Source organism: Aspergillus glaucus (genome assembly GCF_001890805.1).
Source record: "Aspergillus glaucus CBS 516.65 unplaced genomic scaffold ASPGLscaffold_6, whole genome shotgun sequence".
In the NCBI taxonomy this organism is placed as follows: Eukaryota; Fungi; Ascomycota; class Eurotiomycetes; order Eurotiales; family Aspergillaceae; genus Aspergillus; species Aspergillus glaucus.
Genome location: NW_019170458.1, coordinates 274,050 through 294,060, shown reverse-complemented (window position 1 = coordinate 294,060; position 20,011 = coordinate 274,050). Strand labels below are relative to the sequence as shown.

Sequence of the window (20,011 nt, the reverse complement as noted above, 5' to 3'; positions counted from 1 at the left end):
TCTTTTACTCAGTACCCACCCGTACCTCAGAGAGGGAGAACATGTTGAATCATGGGACATATGATATATTATCAACGCAAACTACGTGGATTTCGCTACAATCGACAAGCGGCAATCGACGACATGAAATCCCTAGCCACGGTGGGAGCATTCAACTCGAAAATCTCGATCAATTCTGGCCCCAGCGTGGCTGTTTTCCCTTATGGGGGAGTTGTTTCATGCATCTACCAAGCTTGCGGATGCTCAAGAAGGTTTTATATCTAGTTCGTGAGTTCATTAAGCACTGAATTCGTTATCACGGGGTGTGGTACATGTTTGTGGATGGATGTATTAAAACACATTGCTGTGCATATGTGTATGTACTAGCATCTAACGTTAATCCTAACAATTATATCTCAATATAATGTATACAACATCGGGGTATCCCAAAGATTCATTTAAACAAACAATGCACCCCCCTCCCCCCTCATCCTCAACAGGAAAGAAGCCGCTACCAAATCCTCTTAGCAACCATCTCATACCTCTGCACATGATCAAAACTCCCCTCCTCACTCCCCTTCTTCACCTCCTTCTCCTCATACGCGCGCACCCTCTTCAATCCCTCGGGGTCATCGGCATATACCCACCGGCGTCTATCTTCCCCGACTTCAACGACGCCCCAGCCGCCGATGCGTTTGCTTCCTTCGACTGCGTAGCCGCGGGGCTTTGCGGTTTCGGTGAGGTTGTTTGGTGGGGGTTGGGGGTGGGGGTGGGGATGCGCGCGTTCGTATTCAGCTAGTTTCATACCCTGATACCGTCTGCGGGAGTACGCGAGGAGACCCATTCCCAAGAGGAGTTTGAAGATAAGCAGGACAAGGAAGAGGGTTATTAACAAGATGACGGTGAAGATGTAGACTGATTGTGCAGGGGTTGGCATTGCGTTTGCGAGCACACTGCGGAAGATATTACTTATATGCGCCATCGAGGACGGGACGATTGTTTTCAGTGTTAGTGGCGGTGCTGATTGCGCTGGCGCTGGCGCGTAGTGATTATGTATCGAAGAGAGAGAAGTCGCTTGCATTGTTGAGGAGGGTTGTTGGGGCAGAGATGCGGCGAGGAACATTTTGTATGTTTGTACTGAGACGCGGAAGAAGAGACAGGATAGTGGAATGACGGGGAGACCGAGTCTGCGGGTGAGGTTTTGGTCGCCGAAGGCGTTGGTGTAGTAATCCTTCGTTAGGATGTCGAGGAAGCGGCCGTAGATGTTTGGACGGACGTTGTTGAATTTGTTGATGTAGGCGTGTTTGAGCCAGTCGACTAGCATTTCCGATCCCAAGACGACGAGGAATGGACCGAGGACCTGTAAGAGACTCGGGAGGAAGGTGTTGACTTGGCTAAAGGATGCAATTAGGGAAGATGGGAGGATGGTGAAGGACTGTGGGAGGATAGAGGATGCTGTTCGGGGAGGTGTGGAGAGGGGTGTGCTGTTTGTGCTTGTTGAGGAGTTCCCGCTGATACTCCAGGTTGAGCCTAGGCTGCCGACGAAGTTGAAAGCGCCTGTTTCGACGATGTTGCGCGAGGCGATTATCGTGAGCATGAGCCAGAGTTGGAAGCGCTCGACCACGTCTGCGCAGGTGAGTTGGAAGAGGTTCTCTTTTTCGAATTTCTTGAACACGGTCGATTTGATCTCCACGAACTGGTTGGAGAGTAGGAGTGTGATCAACGCATTCGAGTAGGAGTTAACAGCCACGTTCAGCGTCATGACCTGATAAAACAGCGACGTAGAATGAAGCACCGTGTACGCCAGCGCAAGCAGAAACAGCCCAAACGGACGAAACACCTTACTCCGTCCATCCGGCCGCCGCTCCAGTGCTTCTCGAGAGAACAGACACTCCAACACATCCTGCCCAATAGCACCAAGCAGCCGATCACTGACTTCGAGGACGTTGTAGATCACGTAGAGCTTAATCGCAGCCTGTCCGCGAATCCAGTGATACATCCGACTCGCATCAAACCGCATAAGCACCCAACACGTCACAATCATAAGCAATCCCTTCAGAATATCCGCCTTATCATCCGGAAGCAGCGCAGAGGGAATCGACTTCTGTCGTCGATGATGCCGATACGTCTCGGCCCGATGCCGCCGTCGCGGCTCCGCCGGAGCTCTAGGACGCGATTCTCGCTCAATGGCCTGTTCTTGTTTTGTTCGAAATCTCCCGTCGAGCTCCGGACTGCGTTGTGGTTCAGAACCAGCCGAGATAGAAGCAGCCTTGTTCCTCCGACGCCATACCCGTCCAACACCATTATACACAAACCCCGAGATATACCGGAATTCAACACCGAGATTCACAACCCATGATTCCAGTAGAATGTACAATGCTTTGACAAAACGTAGAGGGAGTATCGTAAATGAATAAAGCCATGAATCGAGACATGCTAGAAGCCCAAACCAGAGCACCTGCTCCACTGCCGGAGGGAGCATTAGAAAATTGACCAATCGTTCAAGTTTCACCCGCGCAGACTCGTATGGAAAGTCGGACGTAGCGGAGCGATGAATGTACAACGGTGACGGCCGGCCAGAAGCAAGCTCTAGTTGCAAGTATGTAGGTATCGAAACAGGCGGAAGGGGTATAGACTGAGGCATAGAAGGTGGGAGAGCCGGCTCCGCTAGCTGGGGTGGTGGCGCGAGGCCATGATTATTATGATTATGATGATGCTTTGGTTCGGGTTGTTCCATGCGAGTTATAGATGGTCGATCCTGTCTGGGGCGTGACGACCAGGTCTGCGCCAGACGCTCATTATTCGAAGAAGCGGGCTTCTGTCGCTGCGACGACGATGCTAACGGGGTCGAAACCGTCCTCGACACATGTGGCCGCCCATTGCGCGATGAAGAAGACACCGGCCTCGTCCCCGGACTCAACGCTTCCGGCAGCTCATCCAGATGAAGATCCTTACTACCCCGAATCTTAGCAATATCCATCGATATCCTCAAATCAGCCGGAAGCTGTAACTGCGGTGGCGCCATCCCATCGCCAGACCCCGACCGCGAAGCCGTCGTATACGTGTTATCAGACATAACCCGTCGACCGTACTCCGGCGAAGCCTCAGGAACCGGGCGAAGCGGAATCGACTGCGGTGACGACGTGAGCTCGTGGATCCTCGACGGCGATAGCTTCAGTATCCTTTCTCCCTCTTTATCCCTGTCTTGGTTTCGTTGCGGAGTGACTGCCCCGGGCCCTTCAATATCCTCCCCAACTGATCCACGATGAGTGCCCTCAGTCGCTTTCGTGCCCTTAGGAGATAGCGGAACGTCCAAATTCCCATTACTGCCGCTGTGATCCGTCCTAGTCTCCCCATTCACAGTATGTGGCTGAAAAATCGAAGGACCATCCACTAAGCTCGTCGTCGATTGCGCACGAGACCGCTTGGGGCGCAATTCCGAGCCGGCTGTTTTCTGTCCTTGGCCTTGTTCCTGATCGTCTTTTTCCTCCGCTGCAGTTGTAGTCACAGGATCCTCCGCGATAGCTTCCATTTTATCTGCTCGCGCTGAAGGAGAGGGGTCCGGTATTGAATGCATCGAATTAGAATCGTCCCATCGCGTGTTCGTATCTGTAGCCGTTGTCTTCTCAGATTCCGTCATATCTGCACAAATCCTGTTACTCAACCCGCGCGGAACACTTTCCTCAGCATTATTTCCACTGTTCTCATTGCCGTTGATGCTCTCATATTCATAATTCCCAGACGACTGGTCGTGTGCTGGCGCTGTGGCTGGAATCGAAGCGGAATCGGAGGCTGAAGCTGAAGCTGGCGGTGGCGGAAACAGGGGCGTAGGGACGGCCATTTAGGAAGGGAGGTGGAAGAGCGATGGCGGACATGGGGTGATTATTCGTAGCAGATGTCGTTCAAAGAGGGATCATTGCTGTAAGTGCGGAATTGTTGTGGAGGGCTGAAAGCTAAATGAAATGTTGGTGTCGCGGTCTGGATCGGTGATGAGATGATGCTCGAGGCGGGCGGGAGGTTGGTTTAATGATAACGGTTCTGATATTACACAGGGAGTGGACAGGTTGCATTATGCATGTCGCATGTTTTTTTTTATGTGTTGTAGATTTTTATTGGTTTTTTTTTTTTTTTTTTTTTTTATAAGAACGTTATTGAATCGATTATCTTATGATATTTGCCTCCTCTCATGCGCCCAGAGAAACTGTGTTTTATATATATCGGGAGATGTCTCTACACATATAACCCTCTCGTTTCCAGTCAAGTAATAGATTGCTTATCATAAGATACAGGGTATTTACAGCTCTCTATCATAACAAAATGAATAGAAAACAGGTGGTCAGTTCAGGTCATCATATGCAGAAGATTAAACCAGCTCTTCCAACGCTCACGCTCATTTAAGGAAACAAAAAGGAAAAAGGAAATTCTTTTGTGTGCAACGAGAAAGTCACCAGGACGCTATCAGAAGTTGCCGTCGTTGCGGTAGGGCCGGAATGGCTGTTGTCCGGAGTCTTGTCCGGTGTATGTGTGGTAGGCAGGAGAGGTTGTTGGTTGGATTGGTTTTTGGGAGGTCATGGAGGGATCGAAGGCGTGGTAGTTTCCACCGTTAGGCTGAGGGGATTGGTTCATCGGGGTGAAGGTTCGTTCGGGATACGCAACCGGTGCGACGGCAGGAGAAGCGCTTCGATTGAATGGGGTGAATGATGGCATTGGATAACCGGGTTGTGCAGTTGCACTTGGAGCAACCGGGGCAAAGGTACGAGTCGGATAGTCCGTCTGTGCTGATGGTGAGATGACAACACCAGGAGTCATCGATCGGCCATACAGATCAGGAGCCGCAGTGTGAGACCGGTACGGAACCGGATTAGGAGGTCCATAAGCGCCGTAGCTACGCTCCTCGGTCATTCCCCGGTATCCAGGTGCTGGGGTAGACCGGGCCGTGGTGGGTGCGGGAGTGAACCGTGAGGGCGGTGGTCGAGTGGTAGGCGTGTTTGAGGGCATAGGAGGGATGTTGACTGGTAGAGGGGGTACAGGTGGTGCTGGTGACGGTCCGCGGTCCAGAGGACTGTATGTCGAAACTGCGGTAGATTCGGAGAACGCAGACGTCTCAGTGGCCGTTCTGCTTAGCCCGGGATGCTCATCGGACCACGACAGGTCAGGAAGTGCAGGGTTGCGGTCTGCCGCTGCAGTTCCCGGACGCGAGGGCAACGTTGTTTGAGTCGTCGAGCGAGAGATCGTTGTCACGATGGGTCCCTTGTCTTCACCCTTCCCAACAGTTGGCAACGTTGGTTTGACACTCGCACCCATGTTTGGCTGTGTCGGTGCTCGGTCTTGCAGAGCCATTCCCTTGGCTAACGCCTTGTTAACCTTTACCTTGACGATGCGCATCACACGGGTATTGATCTTGCGGCGACAATAAGCTGTCAAAGTACCATCGCGCGACGGGATGTGGTGAAAGAGGAAAATCAGGTAAAGAGCGATAGCGATCAACAGTTTGATGACGGACAGAACCCAGATGACCAAGGTGAACAACATGGAAAACAGGACCACGGCTCGCAGGTTATTGTTTACTGCCAGGATCCTCACATTCTCAAAGAATTGCGCGGCCCCGCTGTCATCGGATTTCTCTGCGTTCTTTCCACCAGGGAGAAGGTCCATCTGCATCACAGAATACAATGTCATGGCATTGACGACTTGACGCGGTCCGTCGGCAAAAACAGTGTTCATCCAGGCTGCATAGTCAGTACGAGTCCACAATCACGGGATACACAGACTCACACTCGAACGAGAAATAGGCAAACAAAGCCACATATTCCGCCCCCTTCTTACTCTTGGTCAACTCCGCAAACACCAGGAAGCGTTTCCATCCGCGACCTCTTCTTCCCGGTCGAATACTTTGAATGCGGACAGCGAGAGAGTTGAGGTAGCTGCGTGCGATACTTTTCGAGCGGATGGCGCGGATGGCAACCATCCATCGGTAAATCAACAGAGCGAAGGAGATGATGATACAGACGGCGTAAATCCAGCGTGAGATATGAAACGGGATGGTGGGTTCGATTTGACCGGCCCATCGAGAGAAGGCCAGGAGGTTAACGGCAGTAAAGGTATCGACGCCATACACGGCCAACGAGATGATGAGAAAGAACCAAAGGAAGAAGTAAGAGAAGGGTGTTAGGCAGGATTCAGACTTGAAGTCGTCGAGGTTCTAGAAATGTCATGGTTAGTCTTCGTTGTCGCATAGCAATTGAAGCTACACTCACCACATAGTCCCATTTCTCCTCAAGAGAAATCGGTCCCTTTTCACGATCACCACAGCAGCGCATCTTGCAAGTAAAGTCCCGACCCAGCAGGGAAAACGGCCAAGGAACGTTTATAACGAATGTAAAGAGAAACAGTAGTGAACGATGTAAAACGACTTTCGCGGACCAGCCGGACGAAGTCGCGATCGCAACCAACAATGACAGAAACAACAAGCAGCAGCAGCAGCAGCAGCAATCAATGCGCTGAAGAGAAAAAGCGCTGGGGAGGATATTTTAAGAATATCTTATAAACGACAGCTGGGGGAATAATGAACGACACGCAAAAACGATGGAGAGTTGGATCAACAATGCATGGCCACTGGACGGTCGGAGCGAGGATAGTGAGAGACAGCTGGACAAGGTGAGGTTTCAAGAAGGCGCTAGACAATCAATGCTTTGGCGCCGCGATGGAGAATAAGTAGGAGCACAACAGCCTGCAGGACCAGGATGGCCGGCGCGTGCGACCCGTGGGGATAGTGTGGGCTTATAGAATGAATGGACAGGGCTGGAGATAATAAAGAATGAGAAATGAGTGAATGATGCCTGAATGAGTGACAGAAGCAATGCAGGCAAGTCAGAAACAACCAAAGAATGAATGAAGAGAGTGAATGAAGGATATGAAACAGAGGGGTCCCTGTACACACTGGTCATAACAGGGCTGATTTTGAATGTGAAACACTCCCATCCATATCAATGCCCCTGACCATTCTTGGCTGGCAGAGACCCGTGGTTCCTCAATGCTTAACCCGTCTACTGAGCTATTCTTGTAGCTACAGAGTACAGAGTACAAAGTATAACTACCTATAACTACCATCACTGTGCAGAATATCTAGTTACTTCGTAACTAGTTAACTACTTGTAGGCATGCATAAGCGCCACTTGGACCAACAACCGTGTCAGACCCGGAGGAGACCCGCGATCGACCCTCCTCAAGCAATCCGTCCCACACTAGCATTTCCCGGTGTTTCCCGTTTCTTATCAGGTAGGTATCGGCAACCTCGGTTACGTGGGGCACGTGCTCATCCACAATTTATGCACATTATGCATATTGTACATATCATGCACAAGTGCGTACCCTAATGGCATCGCAAAGAGTCTAGCTGGCAGAACTTTTATAGACACCATGGGAAGTGAGTTCCCAGGCAAAGCGTTGTTGGAGTAATCAGTGAGAAGGGACTCTCTGGGAGAGAAATAGAGGGCCTAGTTGACCAGTGAATACAGAATTGTCCTTGTATGTAGTTATGTACATTCCAGATATGGATTTTGGTACTATGAAGACTCGTCAATTACAGTTTCATCTTCGGTCGAATTAACCCCTAGGGAAACCCAATGGTGTTAGCGAATAGGCATCCCGAATAAATACAGAGAGCGCGTCGAAGTGAAGAAGCTGAGAGGAAATGGCGGGTCCCTCTTATTGCTCCCTCGTAAAGTGTCCAGGAAGATCGCTTACCTCCTGCATACAAGTAGCAAGCAAAACACCGTCACCCGACCAAATTCTATGAACAGCCAACGCTCGATCCTTCCCTGCCCAAGGACTTTCCTGTTCAGAGGACATCCATTGGTCTGCGCGCACAGCTTTGGACTCATGGAAATGAACCGTATGATTCCGACTCGCAGCCACTCCTAAATCCTCGTACTTCGCATCATCTTGGACCCCCGTAACAACACCGAGTAAGTATGCGTCAGTTAGGAAAGCCAAGGCTGCAAGATGAGATTGCACTTTATTCTCGTGTATAGGTCCTTTGGCGCGCATCCAGTAGCGGATCATCGTGTCGGCAGGGTCATCGGAGTATTCTACCCCTTGTTAGAAGGAAGCTTGTACGGAAAAGCAAAATAGTCAAAGGTAACAGACTGTTCAGAATTTTTCCCGTTTGGATTTCAAGAGGTCCCTCTACTTCATATGTCTCCATTTCGGCCTGATCCGGCCGGCTCAAACCGGCCGGCATCTTTTTCCCATGTTCATATGGAGCACCGCCGCCTTCTCTCCCCGTTATTCCAACTGCGGATGCAAAGCTCACTGTCGCGGTAGCAATGATCTGTCCGCCCTGGAATCCTCGAACCATGCGCGTCGCGAAATTCTTGCTTTCGTGCGTCCTTTCCACGTGATATTCGATCGGAATTTTTGATTTGCCAGCATGAAGGAAGCAAGTTTGCAAATGGTGGAGGGTCGCTTTGTAGTACTTGCAGCTGCGACGACAGCTTTGTAAAATGAATGAGTTACCCTGCTCCGGGCAGGAAATCGGTTGGGCACATGTATAGAAAAGAAGAAACTCTGCACTCATACTTGGCCGAGAGTGAAATATCAGTTCCTGATACTTGTTGTGGCTTAACTATATACGCGATAAGATCTAGGAACGATGCACTGTCACTCATTGAAGACAAATTGTCATTTCGGGGGGGGGGCTATATACATTTGGATAAATGGCCCCTGTTTCAAGATTGCTCCCGAATTGGCGTCAGCAACTCCCCATGATCTAACGCATGTTCAAGATTCCGCAATGCCAGCAACTCCATCTCCCGCTTAGTCTCAACAGTCGTCGTGCCAATATGCGGAAGAAGCATAACACGGTCATTACTGATAAGGCCAAGATGTACTCTGGGCTCATCTTCATAAACATCCAATCCTGCAGATAGAACCTTCCCGCTGTTTAAAGCATTCACTAGCGCTGCTTCATCGATTAGAGAGCCTCGCGCGGTGTTGATCACCACAACACCATTTTTCATTATCTCGAACTGTGGCTGCGAAAGAGTATGCCGCGTTTCTGGGGTAGCTGGGAGGTTGAGACTCAGTATGTCCGACGACTGGAGTAACTCGTCAAAAGTGACATAGGTCGCTGACCCTGATCACGGTTAGAATGATGCCATAGTCATCGTGGCTGGTAGTCTCACCCTCTTTATCTTTGGATAGTCTCGACCGATTGTGGTATATTATCCTCAGTCCGAATGCGCGAGCTCGATGAGCTAGGGCCTTTTGACGTTAGCTACTTGCTGAAAAGGGGAATAAAACCAACCCTACCTGACCAATGGCTCCCATGCCGAGTATACCAAGAGTCTTACCATAAGGATCATGACCAAGAGGTGCTCCCTCCTTCCACCTTCCATCCCTTAGTGCTTGCAGAGGAATCATTGCATGTCGCAACGCCCCCAGGAGCAAGAACATCGCCACATCTGCCGTGGCATTCGCAACGACGTTCGGGGTATTCGAGATACGAATGTTCCGCTCCGTACAGGCAGATATATCCATACCATCATACCCAGCGCCATTGAGACCAATATACTTGAGTGAATCCGGTAGTGATAGGACTAGTTCTTTGTCGAACGGTCCGGTCTCTTTTGTGGAATTGGTGCGGTAGAGGCCGGCAACATGATTGAAGTTACCCTGTTTGCAATTCTGGAGGAACTCATTCCTGATCCCTGTGAATTGAAGCACATCATACTTGGTGCGGAGGCGCTCACACTCCTGCTGAGTGTGCTGGAGACTTCCGACCAGGAGAAGACCTGGCCTCGCCAGTGCAGACATTGTGAATTGTCTAACAGTAAAATGTGAACTTAATGAAACACTGGAAACATTCGAAGAGGAGATCTGTCAGTTGTTAACACACGCGTATACGCCGAGAGATAAGATAGGCGACTCGTACCGAAGCGATTAGAGCGTTATAACTCCCGGGGAGAAATTTCGGGCACCGAGTGTGTACCGTACTGTATCTGACAGATGCAAATTTCAGTGAAAATCGGTTATTTCTCATTCTGCGCTGGGGTGTTTCCTATAAGATAAATCGTTTCAATGCTTCGCGAACCCCTCACTATTCGGAGGATCCCGAGAATGCGGCCGGCAAGCCGTGCATTGGCCGAAATATATATGTGCAGGAATCGGCGAATCAGCACGTTGCCGATCTCAACTATGAGCAAGGACTCGCATAAAAGGTGCAATAGTCCAACATTCACAGATTGATGGGACTGACAGTTAGCGAGCAATAATAATGTCCCGATTTCAAAATATCATCGACCCACCACCCGACGCTGCTTTCTCTCTGGTAGAAGCATACGCACGAGATACATTTCCGCAGAAAGTCGACTTGTGCCCTGGATTCTATCGTGATGAGAACGCGCAACCTTGGATACTTCCTTCAGTTACCCAAGTAAGTTTTTCTTTTTCTTGTCGTGGCACGCCTAACGTCAAGAAATCCCCAGGCAAAGAAGCTTCTGCACGACGACCCAACCATCGACCATGAGCATCTGCCTCTTTCCGGCCATCCTGGTCTCGTGTCAGGTGCAAGGCGACTAGTCTTCGGTACCGAAAATATTGATGCACTCGACCGAATTGCCTCTATCCAGACTATAGGAGGAACCGGAGCAAACCACCTGGGAGCGCTGTTCTTGTCCAAGACCCTTCGACCTGCGAACGCCTGGATTCCTGACCCGAGTTGGATCGCACATCCCCAGATCTGGGAACAGCTGGACAGCAGTACTAGCGTCTGCTTCTATCCGTACTTCAACAAGAAAGACTATTTGTTGGACTTTGGTGGCATGGTCTATACTTTGCGGAACGAAGCATCTGAGAATGATGTCGTGGTACTGCACGGCTGCGCTCATAATCCGACAGGCATTGATATGACTGAACAACAATGGAAGGAAGTCGCCGCTATTTGCGCGGAAAAGCGTATATTTCCTCTCATAGATCTTGCATAGTGAGTTCCAATTCCGAATTTATTCTGACAATCCAAGTCTGACGTCCATAAAGTCAAGGCTTTGCCACGGGAGACCTTGACAATGATGCCTCGCCTATCAGAATGTTGTTGAAGCGCGGGGATGTCGAGTTCGCCGTGGCACAATCGTTCTCGAAGAACTTCGGCCTATACGGTGAGCGTGTCGGGGCACTGCATCTCGTTACACTCTCAGGCCAAGCCAAGACCAAAGTGATCGGACAGTTAGAGCGACTGCAGAGATCGGAGATAACGACTGCTCCGTCATACGGTGCTAGGATTGTCTCGATTGTTCTGCAAGATGAGGCCATTGGCCGACAATGGCAACAAGACTTGCTTCATATGAGTGGCAGAATGCAAGCCATGAGGGAAAGTTTGTACGAGCTGTTGACGGAGCTCAAAACACCAGGCTCCTGGGAGCATCTTGTGTCTGAGGTATGTATCTTTCGGTCGTGTATATTCTACGAACAATACTGACGATGTGTCTGTGTCGCAGAAGGGAAAGTTCTCCCTCACTAGTATTTCTCGACAACAGGTCAACATACTGAGGGAGAAGTACCATGTGTACATGCTACCCTCAGGGAGGATTTCGGTCACTGGATGTAAGTCTGCTTTCAGGAGACTGTTTGTTTACCGTATATTAACGATGCCAGTGACGGAGTTCAATGTGAAATATGTTGCCGAGTCTTTTAACAGTGTGATAAGAGAAACTGCCTCCTTCTAAACCAGTGGATTCGAATCACAGCTTAGGGCTGGGACCAGGTGATATTTTAGCTCGGAATCTGATCAAAGTAATTGATTGATTCTGGATATCAACCATTGTCAATCCTCATTTTTGGGGAATGAGAGCAGCGTAGGAACCTTGCGGTAATACTGTATTCGTAGTGAGCCTGCGGTGAATCACCTGAATTATTCTCGTCTTCCTGGATCATGCTTTCCCTTCGTCATCTCTCTATGGTCTAACCAGTATCAGCTGGTATTTGTTCATATTCAATCCATTACTCTGTTAAGTGCTATTCGTGGTACATCACATGACACATTGCCAAATCATGCTGTCATTCGCAGGCCTGCCTCATATTGACGGCATTCCATCCAAGGAGACCTCTATCTCGATCTTGCTAATGCTCGTTTCCTCACTCCAACGGCGAATAGGCTGACCCTTGAGTAGCCCAAGCTGCGAACTCGGTCCAGTGAGCGGGACGACGCAGAGCAAAACAATGTCACGCTCGTCGTCTTCGTCGTCTCAATCCAAGGCCTCATCTGCCTTTTCAGGAACGACGCAAGGCAAGATCATTGAGTTAGTTGGTGATAGCTGCTGGTTTTGCGGAAGTATTCCGGTCGACGCGTGCCATGTTATTGCTCAGAAGGACCCAGGTGTATGTGCCAGTCACTCATATCGTCCGCCAGTCCGACTCTGTGTTAACTCTTCCAGCTTTCAACGATCATAGAGCAAAAGCTGTTGTTGACATCCCTCAGGGACGTCGAAAATGGCATCGGTCTCTGCCCAACATGTCACAACAATTTCGATACCACCCCAGACCCACGACTCGTCATCGTACCAACCGATTTAGACTTCTTCATCAACTTCGAAGAAAAAGACTACCGAGAACGAACGCTCGCAGCCAACGGAGGATTCTCCGTCCCCCGCCAATGCCCTACAAAAGACCAATACAAAGACCACCAAACAGCAAATGGAACAATCCTAGAAGGGAGCGGCTTATACGAACCATACATCCTGGTCAGATTCTACGCAAGCGGATTCGAGCCAGACCTCTCCCCGAGACCATGGCACGGCCAACCAGTGCACATAATCCGGCGCGCGTTTATCGCGCTTGGATCCCTGAATTACCGCAAGTTGCCGGGCGACGTGTCAAACAAGCTTCGCACGTTGCTGGAGCTTTATACGCGACCGCCGCCGCCCATGCAGGAACCTGATGTGGCTGCAGGACAGGAGAAGCCGGGGAAATTGCTCCGCTCTAATGATGACTTGGACACATCTACCGCAAAGAGGGAGCTGAGTGGACCACAGGCGTTTTTAAGTGGTGTTAGATTGGAGCGGAGGGGGCGTGAGTCGCAAGGGCATACTGATCATAGTATGTCGGCCTTTACACTTGGGCCTGAGTGTACGGCCCTAGATGCTATAACCATGGTTATGTCACGTCGCCAGCGAGTTCTATAATTTAGTAGCCTTCAGGCTTTTACAAGAGTGTCTGGAAAGCATGTTTTTCCGTGTACAAGTAGTCCATTTTATATCTGTATTGACCCAGAGAAACCGCGATATGTGAATATCATTCTACACGGATCTGTCAATGCCTACATATCTCCAAGTCTTGCTTGAGATTTTCTTCTCGGGTGAAAATGCATTAAATGTGGCGAATCAAAGCCATCTTTGTTGTTGTTATTGCAGAGCCTCATTTAAGCGGCGGACTTCAGTCCTCTCACTTTATATACTATGATTGGTTGTGCCCTGGGTTTCCCAAATCAGCGGTTATGTGATTGACTGTCACATCTACTCTGGAGCTTTTCAAGTATGTCAATCTGTATGCATACAAGGGCGATGGTGGCAGGAATGTTTCCTCTTTCATAGCGAAATATGCACGCTGGATATTTATCTACACTTCCTGCCATAAAACTACGGATAATTATGTTCGTAAGTATATGCATACACGAATGAGGCGTGACGTGGACCACTGTCTGTTCAACTGTACTACGGCAATACGTTTATTATTTTAGCTTCTTATCTTCTGTACATTGGGGCCCCCGGCGTCTACTCTGTTTTATTTGACTGTGTTTCTAATTCCCATGGATGTTTGTCAGGCAAGGTATGAATATGCTGGTCAGCATTGGATACCACCGTTGTACCAGATGCAATGCATGAGATAAATCGGGAACTGTCAGTCTTGGTTGGGTCCGACCAGGACCCAGCATACGTGTAGATACATATTTTCTTTTTCTGGTCTACGATTGGGATATCCCTGCGTTGTGGATCAGCACATATATACATGAAACTATATATAAACCTAACGGAATCATTCATGTCCATCCTCACTCATCCTCGTAAGCCAGCATCTGATGCCGTGCCAACCTCGCCACAAGCCGTGCCTGTTCCCCGAATCTCTCATCCCCAGCAACAAACTCGAACTGTTCCTTCCACTGCTTCCAGTGCTGCATACTCCACATTTGCCTCGGACCATCGATATCATCCTTCTTTCTACATTCCTGATACACATATTGACCTTGCCCAGGCCATAAAACCCACTGTGCGCCTGCGATTACATCACCACCAACTCTATTCGGTCCTCCTACCTTGCGTTTCTCGAGGTCGGGATAGCTCTGGCTGGATGGGAGAATGTCGGCGAGGGCGCAGAGGACGCTGCAGTTGATCAGCCCCGACGAGGTGAGTCGTGCGATGGCAGATTGGAAGTTTCGCCAGCGAAGTTGGGTTTCGCTTCCGGGTGTTTCGATATTGGAGTATGGATAGGAGAATTCTATCGTTGTCAGTTATAGTTCTTCATCGGTTGGAGCTAACATACCATATGTCTCTATTCGAAACACTTCAGCCAATGCCATCCAGTTTCCTCCAAATGGCCATAATGTGGTGGTGTTATAGGGCTCATCGGAATTCTCAGGGGGAACACCCTCATACACATCATGCTTGGGCATATCCCGCAGCGCTTCAAGAAATTGGATAATTTTATCTTGTTTCTCGTGATGCGGTGGGAAAGCAGAGCACAGCGTGGCAATCCACGGAAAGACAAGCTCGATATTTCCGCTGGGGTTCGGTGCGATCGCACGGGTACTGGGCACTCCGTTCTCTTCCTCTTCGACCGTGAGACTTCTGGGATCAGGCCGTTTGAGGAGCTCTACGTGGCATGTGTTGGCCTCCTCGACGACGCACGAGTCAAAGTCTGTAGCGGCTTGGGATGGTGTCACGTCGCCGTTAAGCAAGGCCTCGAGTTTTCGTTTCCAGAAGATGTCTTCTTCGTCATCGTCGTCGCTGTAAAGCTTCGGATCAAGAGATTGGAGGCCGGGGTCTTGTGAAGCCATTTTGTTCGATTGTATGATGGTTCTTTTAGTATAGCTCACGGGGTGATAGCTTGGGAAGGACCAAGAACAAAGTTTTTTATCTTAAGAGCAGCCTGAAATGGTTATATATAAACACCGCTACCTCGCATAATTTGACATCACGATGCATTTGGCCCCAGGGGCCTGTCTAGGATTGGTTGGACGAGATCAATTAGGGTCCATGGCGATCAATGGGGCTATGTCAGGCACCTGCAATGGATTCCTGTTTTTATACGCCAGTCCTGAATGCCTCATCTTGGCCTCCTGTCTACAGATGTAATGATCGGAGCTTCCAGGAATACTATTCCAGTAACCAATTTTATCATGTACTGTTTTTGCCCGTCAGATCCAACATCTGCCAGCTTAAGCCCTGAAACGAACTCGCTTTTGTAAACTTGAATCCTTCTCTAGTAATCCCATCATACGATGGCAAGGAAAATGTACCTCACCAACAGCTATGAAGGAACCATGGTCCTCCGTCAGTGACATCTTCCATTCATCAAGACAATCCAGTTCAGAATCAATCAGACTTCATCTTCCCAAACAACCACCATGCACTTCTTCAGGGCTTTTCTTCCTGTCGCCCTCGTGGCAGCCCCCTTCTTTGCTACTCCCGCTCCTGTTGAGGGGGTTAGGAAAGCAGCATCGACGACGTCAAACATTCTTCAAACTAGAAAGCCCGCGTTGTCAGTTTCTCCTCTTTAACATCCCAATATCCATGATAGCTAACACCATCCAATCCGAGTGGGTTACCTACCGACCCACCAACAACGAATCCGGTACCCGATCCTTCAGAGTCAACACGGCCGATGCAAGCCAGCACAATTCACAGATAATGAAAGAAATGAAGAAAAGAAAGCGGTAGTTTGCTATGATGGATATCCGAAGTTTTGGATATTCCAAGATCTATATAGTAAGCCCGCGAAGCAAGGGCGCCATTAGATTAGGCCCCAGACCACTGTTTTCTGCATCCTGCATGTTCGACACCCGCTGAGAAACATGGGGTTTCTGCAGAAAATGAGACCTGGAAGACATGGTTGCCTGGAGATGGCGGTATGCTCAGATACGACCGTCATTAATCTAGGCACAAGCGTCCAGTCACCTGGGGCAAGCGCATCCAGCTCACGTAGGAAGTCCCCTATGTTCCCAGCGCATGAAGCAGGATATAGCTAGCTGCTGCCTCAGCTCTGCTTCTTGATTCAACATGCCATGGCACTCAGGTGCTCGTCTGTATGCAACTGAAATCCGCGAAGGGCACCACCACTAGCCACTCCTATTGGATTCTTATATGGCTTTTCCATAACCTAAAGAAGTATGTTAAGATCAAGTGAGGCGATACAATCTTATTGTCATGTGATTGGTCATATTGCTTTTTTCAGGAGATATCAGATGGAACCGAATCATGTCAAGGTAATTACCTTCATGGCAAACAATCATTAACCTTTTGCTTGTTTTTGTTGAAGCTAATTCTCAACTGTGTTGTTCTACCAACTGCATGGTTTCTCATACCTGGTGCCGTTGCTTGAATTGAATATCTCGGTCCAGAGTACCCCGCGCCATTTGGCCGCATGCACCCCGGTCACGGCTCCTGCTGTAAGAAGGCACAAACATCCCCTTTGTTATAGAAAGACGCAGCAATATGAGTTTTGGCTATAGCATTGGGGATTTTATTGCCGTTCTCAGTTGGCGAACGATTTCAGGAAGAGATTCATAAATGCGCCGGGCCACTTCAAAGCCTTGCCCGAGGAGTAGGTAAACTAGTCAAACTCGTCGTCAGGCCTTCTCTAACCCAAGAAAAGCGTGAAAGGATTGTCGAATGTTCTTTGGGATGTGGAAGATTTCGAGCTGGAAACCGGTCTGCCTGGCCAGAAGAGGCAACGCTTGAATGAGATATCGCAAGATTGTCATGAGGCTCGGCATCAAAACAAAGAAACACAACCTACTGCTGAGGACCTCTCTAGAGCATTATTTGACGTTGCTGTTGGTTTCTCGCGTGTGTTCATATCGGTGGATGCGCTCGATGAATGCCAGATCCCCGGGAGTTCCATGGTCAAATTTCTATCTGAGATTTTTGCTCTGCAGAGTCGACACAACATCTCCTTCTTTGTAACTTCAAGATACAGTCCGAGACTCGCAGCTGCCTTGGGGGCAGCCTGGAGCAAGATATTCGGGCCAATGCGGAAGACGTGCATACATATCTTCAGGGTCATCTACATGAACTACCATCTTTCGTATCCTAAAACCATGATTTACAGAAAGCTATCATTGATAGAATCACTGAGACAGTCGATGGAATGTACGTGCTCTGTTACCTAGGAGCAAAACGTTGAAAAATGATTCTAACGTTGATAGGTTTTTCCTCTCTCATCTCCACCTTGGTTCGTTATTGGGAAAGCGGTCGCCAAGAGCCATAAGAAATGCCCTCCAACAGCTCCAATCTGGGTCAGAGGCAATTGATAGCGCTTATAAAGAAGCTATGCAGCGAATTCAGGCCAGGTTCCTGATCAGAGAGATCTGGCGTTGGAAATACTCTCATGGATCACATGTTCCCAGAGACCGCTTAGTGCAGTAGAGCTCCAGCATGCGCTCGCTGTCGAGATAGGAGAGACTGTATTTGACCCAGAAAGCCTGCCAGACATTGAAGATATGATCTCCGTTTGTGCGGGTCTGGTAACAATGGATGAGCAGACCCATGTCATTCGATTAGTCCACCATACGACACAAGAATATTTCGAAAGAACTTGTCAAACTTGGTTTTCGAATGCACATCATAATATTGCTCAGACGTGTCTCACATATCTCGGCTATGATTTCTTTGAATCAGGAACGTGTGTCAGTTATGACGATCTGAAACTGCGCTTGCAAGCCTACCCACTTTATAGCTACTCCTCGATCAACTTGGGCTATCATGTCCGTCACCAGCCAGTTGACACGGAATTTTTCTTGGAGTCTTTGACGAGCAATAACAAAGTTTCAGCATGCTCTCAAGTACTTTTGAGTGCACGTGCCATTGGATGGAGTCAAAGGCTTTCCAAAGATGTATCTCTTGTTCACTTGGTCGCATGGCCCGGACTGGAAGATATCCTGCACGATCTTATCGAGATTGGCATTCCTTGTAACAGCGAAGACTCGAACAAGCGCACTCCTCTTTTCTGGGCAGCCACAAACGGCCAGGAAGGAATGGCCAGGAAGTTACTCGAAGCAGGCGCTGATCCGGATAACGAAGACTTAGAGGCTCATACACCGTTGTTTTGGGCAGCTGAAAATGGCCAAGATGCAATTATCAGGCTTTTATTACAATATAATGCCAATCCGGACAACAAGGGAAACAGTGGCTCAACATCTTTATGGCGGGCAGCCCGTTTTGGACGTGTTACGACAATGAAGCCCTTGCTTGAAGCAGGGGATAATCCAGAGCATAAAGCAACGCCCTCGGCCTCACTGCTTTGTCCGTGGCATGTCTGATTCCCCGTTCCGATATTGCCAAGCTTCTTTTGGAAGGGAATGCCAATCCGGACTGCAAAGAACAGTTTGACTGGACGCCACTGTTTAGTGCAGTCGAGCACGGGAATGTTGAGATTGTCCGTTTGCTGCTTGACCATGGCGCTAATGTTAACGCCAAGAATGAAGTGGGCTTGATTCCGCTCTCGTCCGCTACAGAGAAAGATTCTCAAACACTGGTGACTATGCTCATGGAGAATGGTGCTTGTCATGTCGATGGCCATTTTAAACATCCAGAACAGTTGTTTGTTGCTGCATACTGTGGCCAAAGTAAATATACCAAGTTCCTGCTTCAAATTGGGGTTGATGCAAATATGACAGAACAAGGCTATTCAGCATTGTCAATAGCAGCTTGGTCCGGGGAGGTCGAAGTGGTAAAGCATCTACTAGACCATAATGCTGAGATTTATTACCAAGTCCCTCACTCTGGCACGACAGCAGTTTTCGCGGCCGCTTCCGGATCATACAGTGAAGTCGTCAGACATCTCTTAGAACGCGGAGCCAATCCTAATATTAAGGACAACTACGGGCAAATGCCTCTGTTCATTGCGATAATGCAGGAAAATGACAAAGTGGCCAACATATTATTGGATGCAGGAAGCAATCCAAATGCCCGGGACATTTATGGTCGAAATCCGTTAATGTAGGCAGCAGCCATGGGTCATCAAGTATTTTCAAGTTCACTTCTACAAGCCGGCATCGATTTTGATATCGTAGACACCACCGGCAGGACGCCTCTTTTGAATGCTGCAGCGGGAGGTAGCCTCAAACTCGTTCAAATGCTACTTGATATGAAGGCCGACCCGGCCCAGATGGATAAGTATGGCCGTGACGCAGCATATGAAGCGAGCAAGAGAGGACATCGCGGTGTTGCAAGAGCCCTGCTGTGTAATACAGACGAAGAAAATTCCAGCATCAAAGATACATCGCTGAGCGGAGCAAATGACCTCAAAATATCACAGGGCCAGAAAATTTGTGATATATGCACAGTAGGGGTACCATATGGTGAACACTATTTCCACTGTGGGATCTGTCAAGGTGGTGACTTTGATATCTGCCGATACCGTGAAGAGAGTGGAGTCTCTTGCCTTGTGGAGGGTCATCAATTCACCAGATGTGTGAATTGAATGAAGACCATATGACATTGTGCCTTTACTATTTTACGCTATACATATTATTTTAAACCAAAACCCAGTACATACGACCATAGGGTGTGGAAAACAGGGCTTCCCGTCCGCTCAGCCGTACTTAAGCCACACGCCGGCCGGTTAGTAGTTGGGTGGGTGACCACCAGCGAATCCCGGCTGTTGTATGTTTTTCTTTGTTTTATTTTTTTATTGTCTCACTGAGCAATACTTATTTTTACCCTTTTCTCTTTGCTGCTTAAGGGTGATGGCCAGGTGAGTTTGCGTATTTAGCAGGAAATCCGGGTTCGACACTTATGAAACGGCGATGAAGCCGAGCACA

General features: G+C 49.0%; 9 protein-coding genes across 9 annotated transcripts; 4 read left to right on the top strand and 5 right to left on the bottom strand.

The window, feature by feature from the left end:
- Nucleotides 1-323: 323 nt before the first annotated feature.
- On the bottom strand, nt 324-3,971 carry ASPGLDRAFT_44906 (uncharacterized protein). Its single transcript, XM_022546114.1, has one exon. It carries the CDS (start codon nt 3,818-3,820, stop codon nt 491-493), a length of 3,330 nt encoding a protein of 1,109 aa, XP_022402629.1. The 5' UTR covers nt 3,821-3,971; the 3' UTR covers nt 324-490.
- Nucleotides 3,972-4,437: 466 nt separating this feature from the next.
- ASPGLDRAFT_122495 (uncharacterized protein) lies at nt 4,438-6,299 on the bottom strand (the record flags this gene model as incomplete). The annotated part of the gene is made up of 3 exons (XM_022540329.1): nt 4,438-5,708; nt 5,755-6,181; nt 6,237-6,299. The coding sequence occupies 3 exons, from the start codon at nt 6,297-6,299 to the stop codon at nt 4,438-4,440; spliced, it is 1,761 nt and encodes a 586-aa protein (XP_022402628.1).
- Nucleotides 6,300-7,483: 1,184 nt separating this feature from the next.
- ASPGLDRAFT_56500 (acyl-CoA thioesterase) lies at nt 7,484-8,338 on the bottom strand (the record flags this gene model as incomplete). Its single annotated transcript, XM_022548199.1, has 3 exons — nt 7,484-7,591; nt 7,726-8,069; nt 8,128-8,338. The coding sequence occupies 3 exons, from the start codon at nt 8,336-8,338 to the stop codon at nt 7,562-7,564; spliced, it is 585 nt and encodes a 194-aa protein (XP_022402627.1). The 3' UTR covers nt 7,484-7,561.
- A 370-nt stretch (nt 8,339-8,708) lies between these two features.
- Nucleotides 8,709-9,795, bottom strand: ASPGLDRAFT_122625 (D-mandelate dehydrogenase-like dehydrogenase; the record flags this gene model as incomplete). Its single annotated transcript, XM_022540341.1, has 3 exons — nt 8,709-9,115; nt 9,165-9,243; nt 9,292-9,795. 3 exons carry the CDS (start codon nt 9,793-9,795, stop codon nt 8,709-8,711), a joined length of 990 nt encoding a protein of 329 aa, XP_022402626.1.
- Nucleotides 9,796-10,255: 460 nt separating this feature from the next.
- Nucleotides 10,256-11,702, top strand: ASPGLDRAFT_122795 (uncharacterized protein; the record flags this gene model as incomplete). The annotated part of the gene is made up of 5 exons (XM_022540357.1): nt 10,256-10,414; nt 10,467-10,963; nt 11,017-11,413; nt 11,475-11,580; nt 11,632-11,702. 5 exons carry the CDS (start codon nt 10,256-10,258, stop codon nt 11,700-11,702), a joined length of 1,230 nt encoding a protein of 409 aa, XP_022402625.1.
- Nucleotides 11,703-12,195: 493 nt separating this feature from the next.
- ASPGLDRAFT_33850 (uncharacterized protein) lies at nt 12,196-13,157 on the top strand (the record flags this gene model as incomplete). Its single annotated transcript, XM_022544371.1, has 2 exons — nt 12,196-12,354; nt 12,411-13,157. The coding sequence occupies 2 exons, from the start codon at nt 12,196-12,198 to the stop codon at nt 13,155-13,157; spliced, it is 906 nt and encodes a 301-aa protein (XP_022402624.1).
- Nucleotides 13,158-14,023: 866 nt separating this feature from the next.
- Nucleotides 14,024-15,025, bottom strand: ASPGLDRAFT_122491 (uncharacterized protein; the record flags this gene model as incomplete). Its single annotated transcript, XM_022540327.1, has 2 exons — nt 14,024-14,466; nt 14,512-15,025. 2 exons carry the CDS (start codon nt 15,023-15,025, stop codon nt 14,024-14,026), a joined length of 957 nt encoding a protein of 318 aa, XP_022402623.1.
- Nucleotides 15,026-15,308: 283 nt separating this feature from the next.
- Nucleotides 15,309-16,039, top strand: ASPGLDRAFT_1293839 (uncharacterized protein). The gene has a single exon (XM_022540886.1). It carries the CDS (start codon nt 15,501-15,503, stop codon nt 15,906-15,908), a length of 408 nt encoding a protein of 135 aa, XP_022402622.1. The 5' UTR covers nt 15,309-15,500; the 3' UTR covers nt 15,909-16,039.
- A 1,329-nt stretch (nt 16,040-17,368) lies between these two features.
- On the top strand, nt 17,369-18,639 carry ASPGLDRAFT_1293849 (ankyrin repeat domain-containing protein). Its single transcript, XM_022540887.1, has one exon. It carries the CDS (start codon nt 17,690-17,692, stop codon nt 18,506-18,508), a length of 819 nt encoding a protein of 272 aa, XP_022402621.1. The 5' UTR covers nt 17,369-17,689; the 3' UTR covers nt 18,509-18,639.
- Nucleotides 18,640-20,011: the final 1,372 nt, after the last annotated feature.

What these genes read in the sequence shown, in the direction of transcription:
- ASPGLDRAFT_1293849 (XM_022540887.1), top strand. Translation starts at nt 17,690, where the DNA reads ATGATCTCCGTTTGTGCGGGTCTGGTAACAATGGATGAGCAGACCCAT.
- ASPGLDRAFT_44906 (XM_022546114.1), bottom strand. Translation starts at nt 3,820, where the DNA reads ATGGCCGTCCCTACGCCCCTGTTTCCGCCACCGCCAGCTTCAGCTTCA.
- ASPGLDRAFT_1293839 (XM_022540886.1), top strand. Translation starts at nt 15,501, where the DNA reads ATGAAGGAACCATGGTCCTCCGTCAGTGACATCTTCCATTCATCAAGA.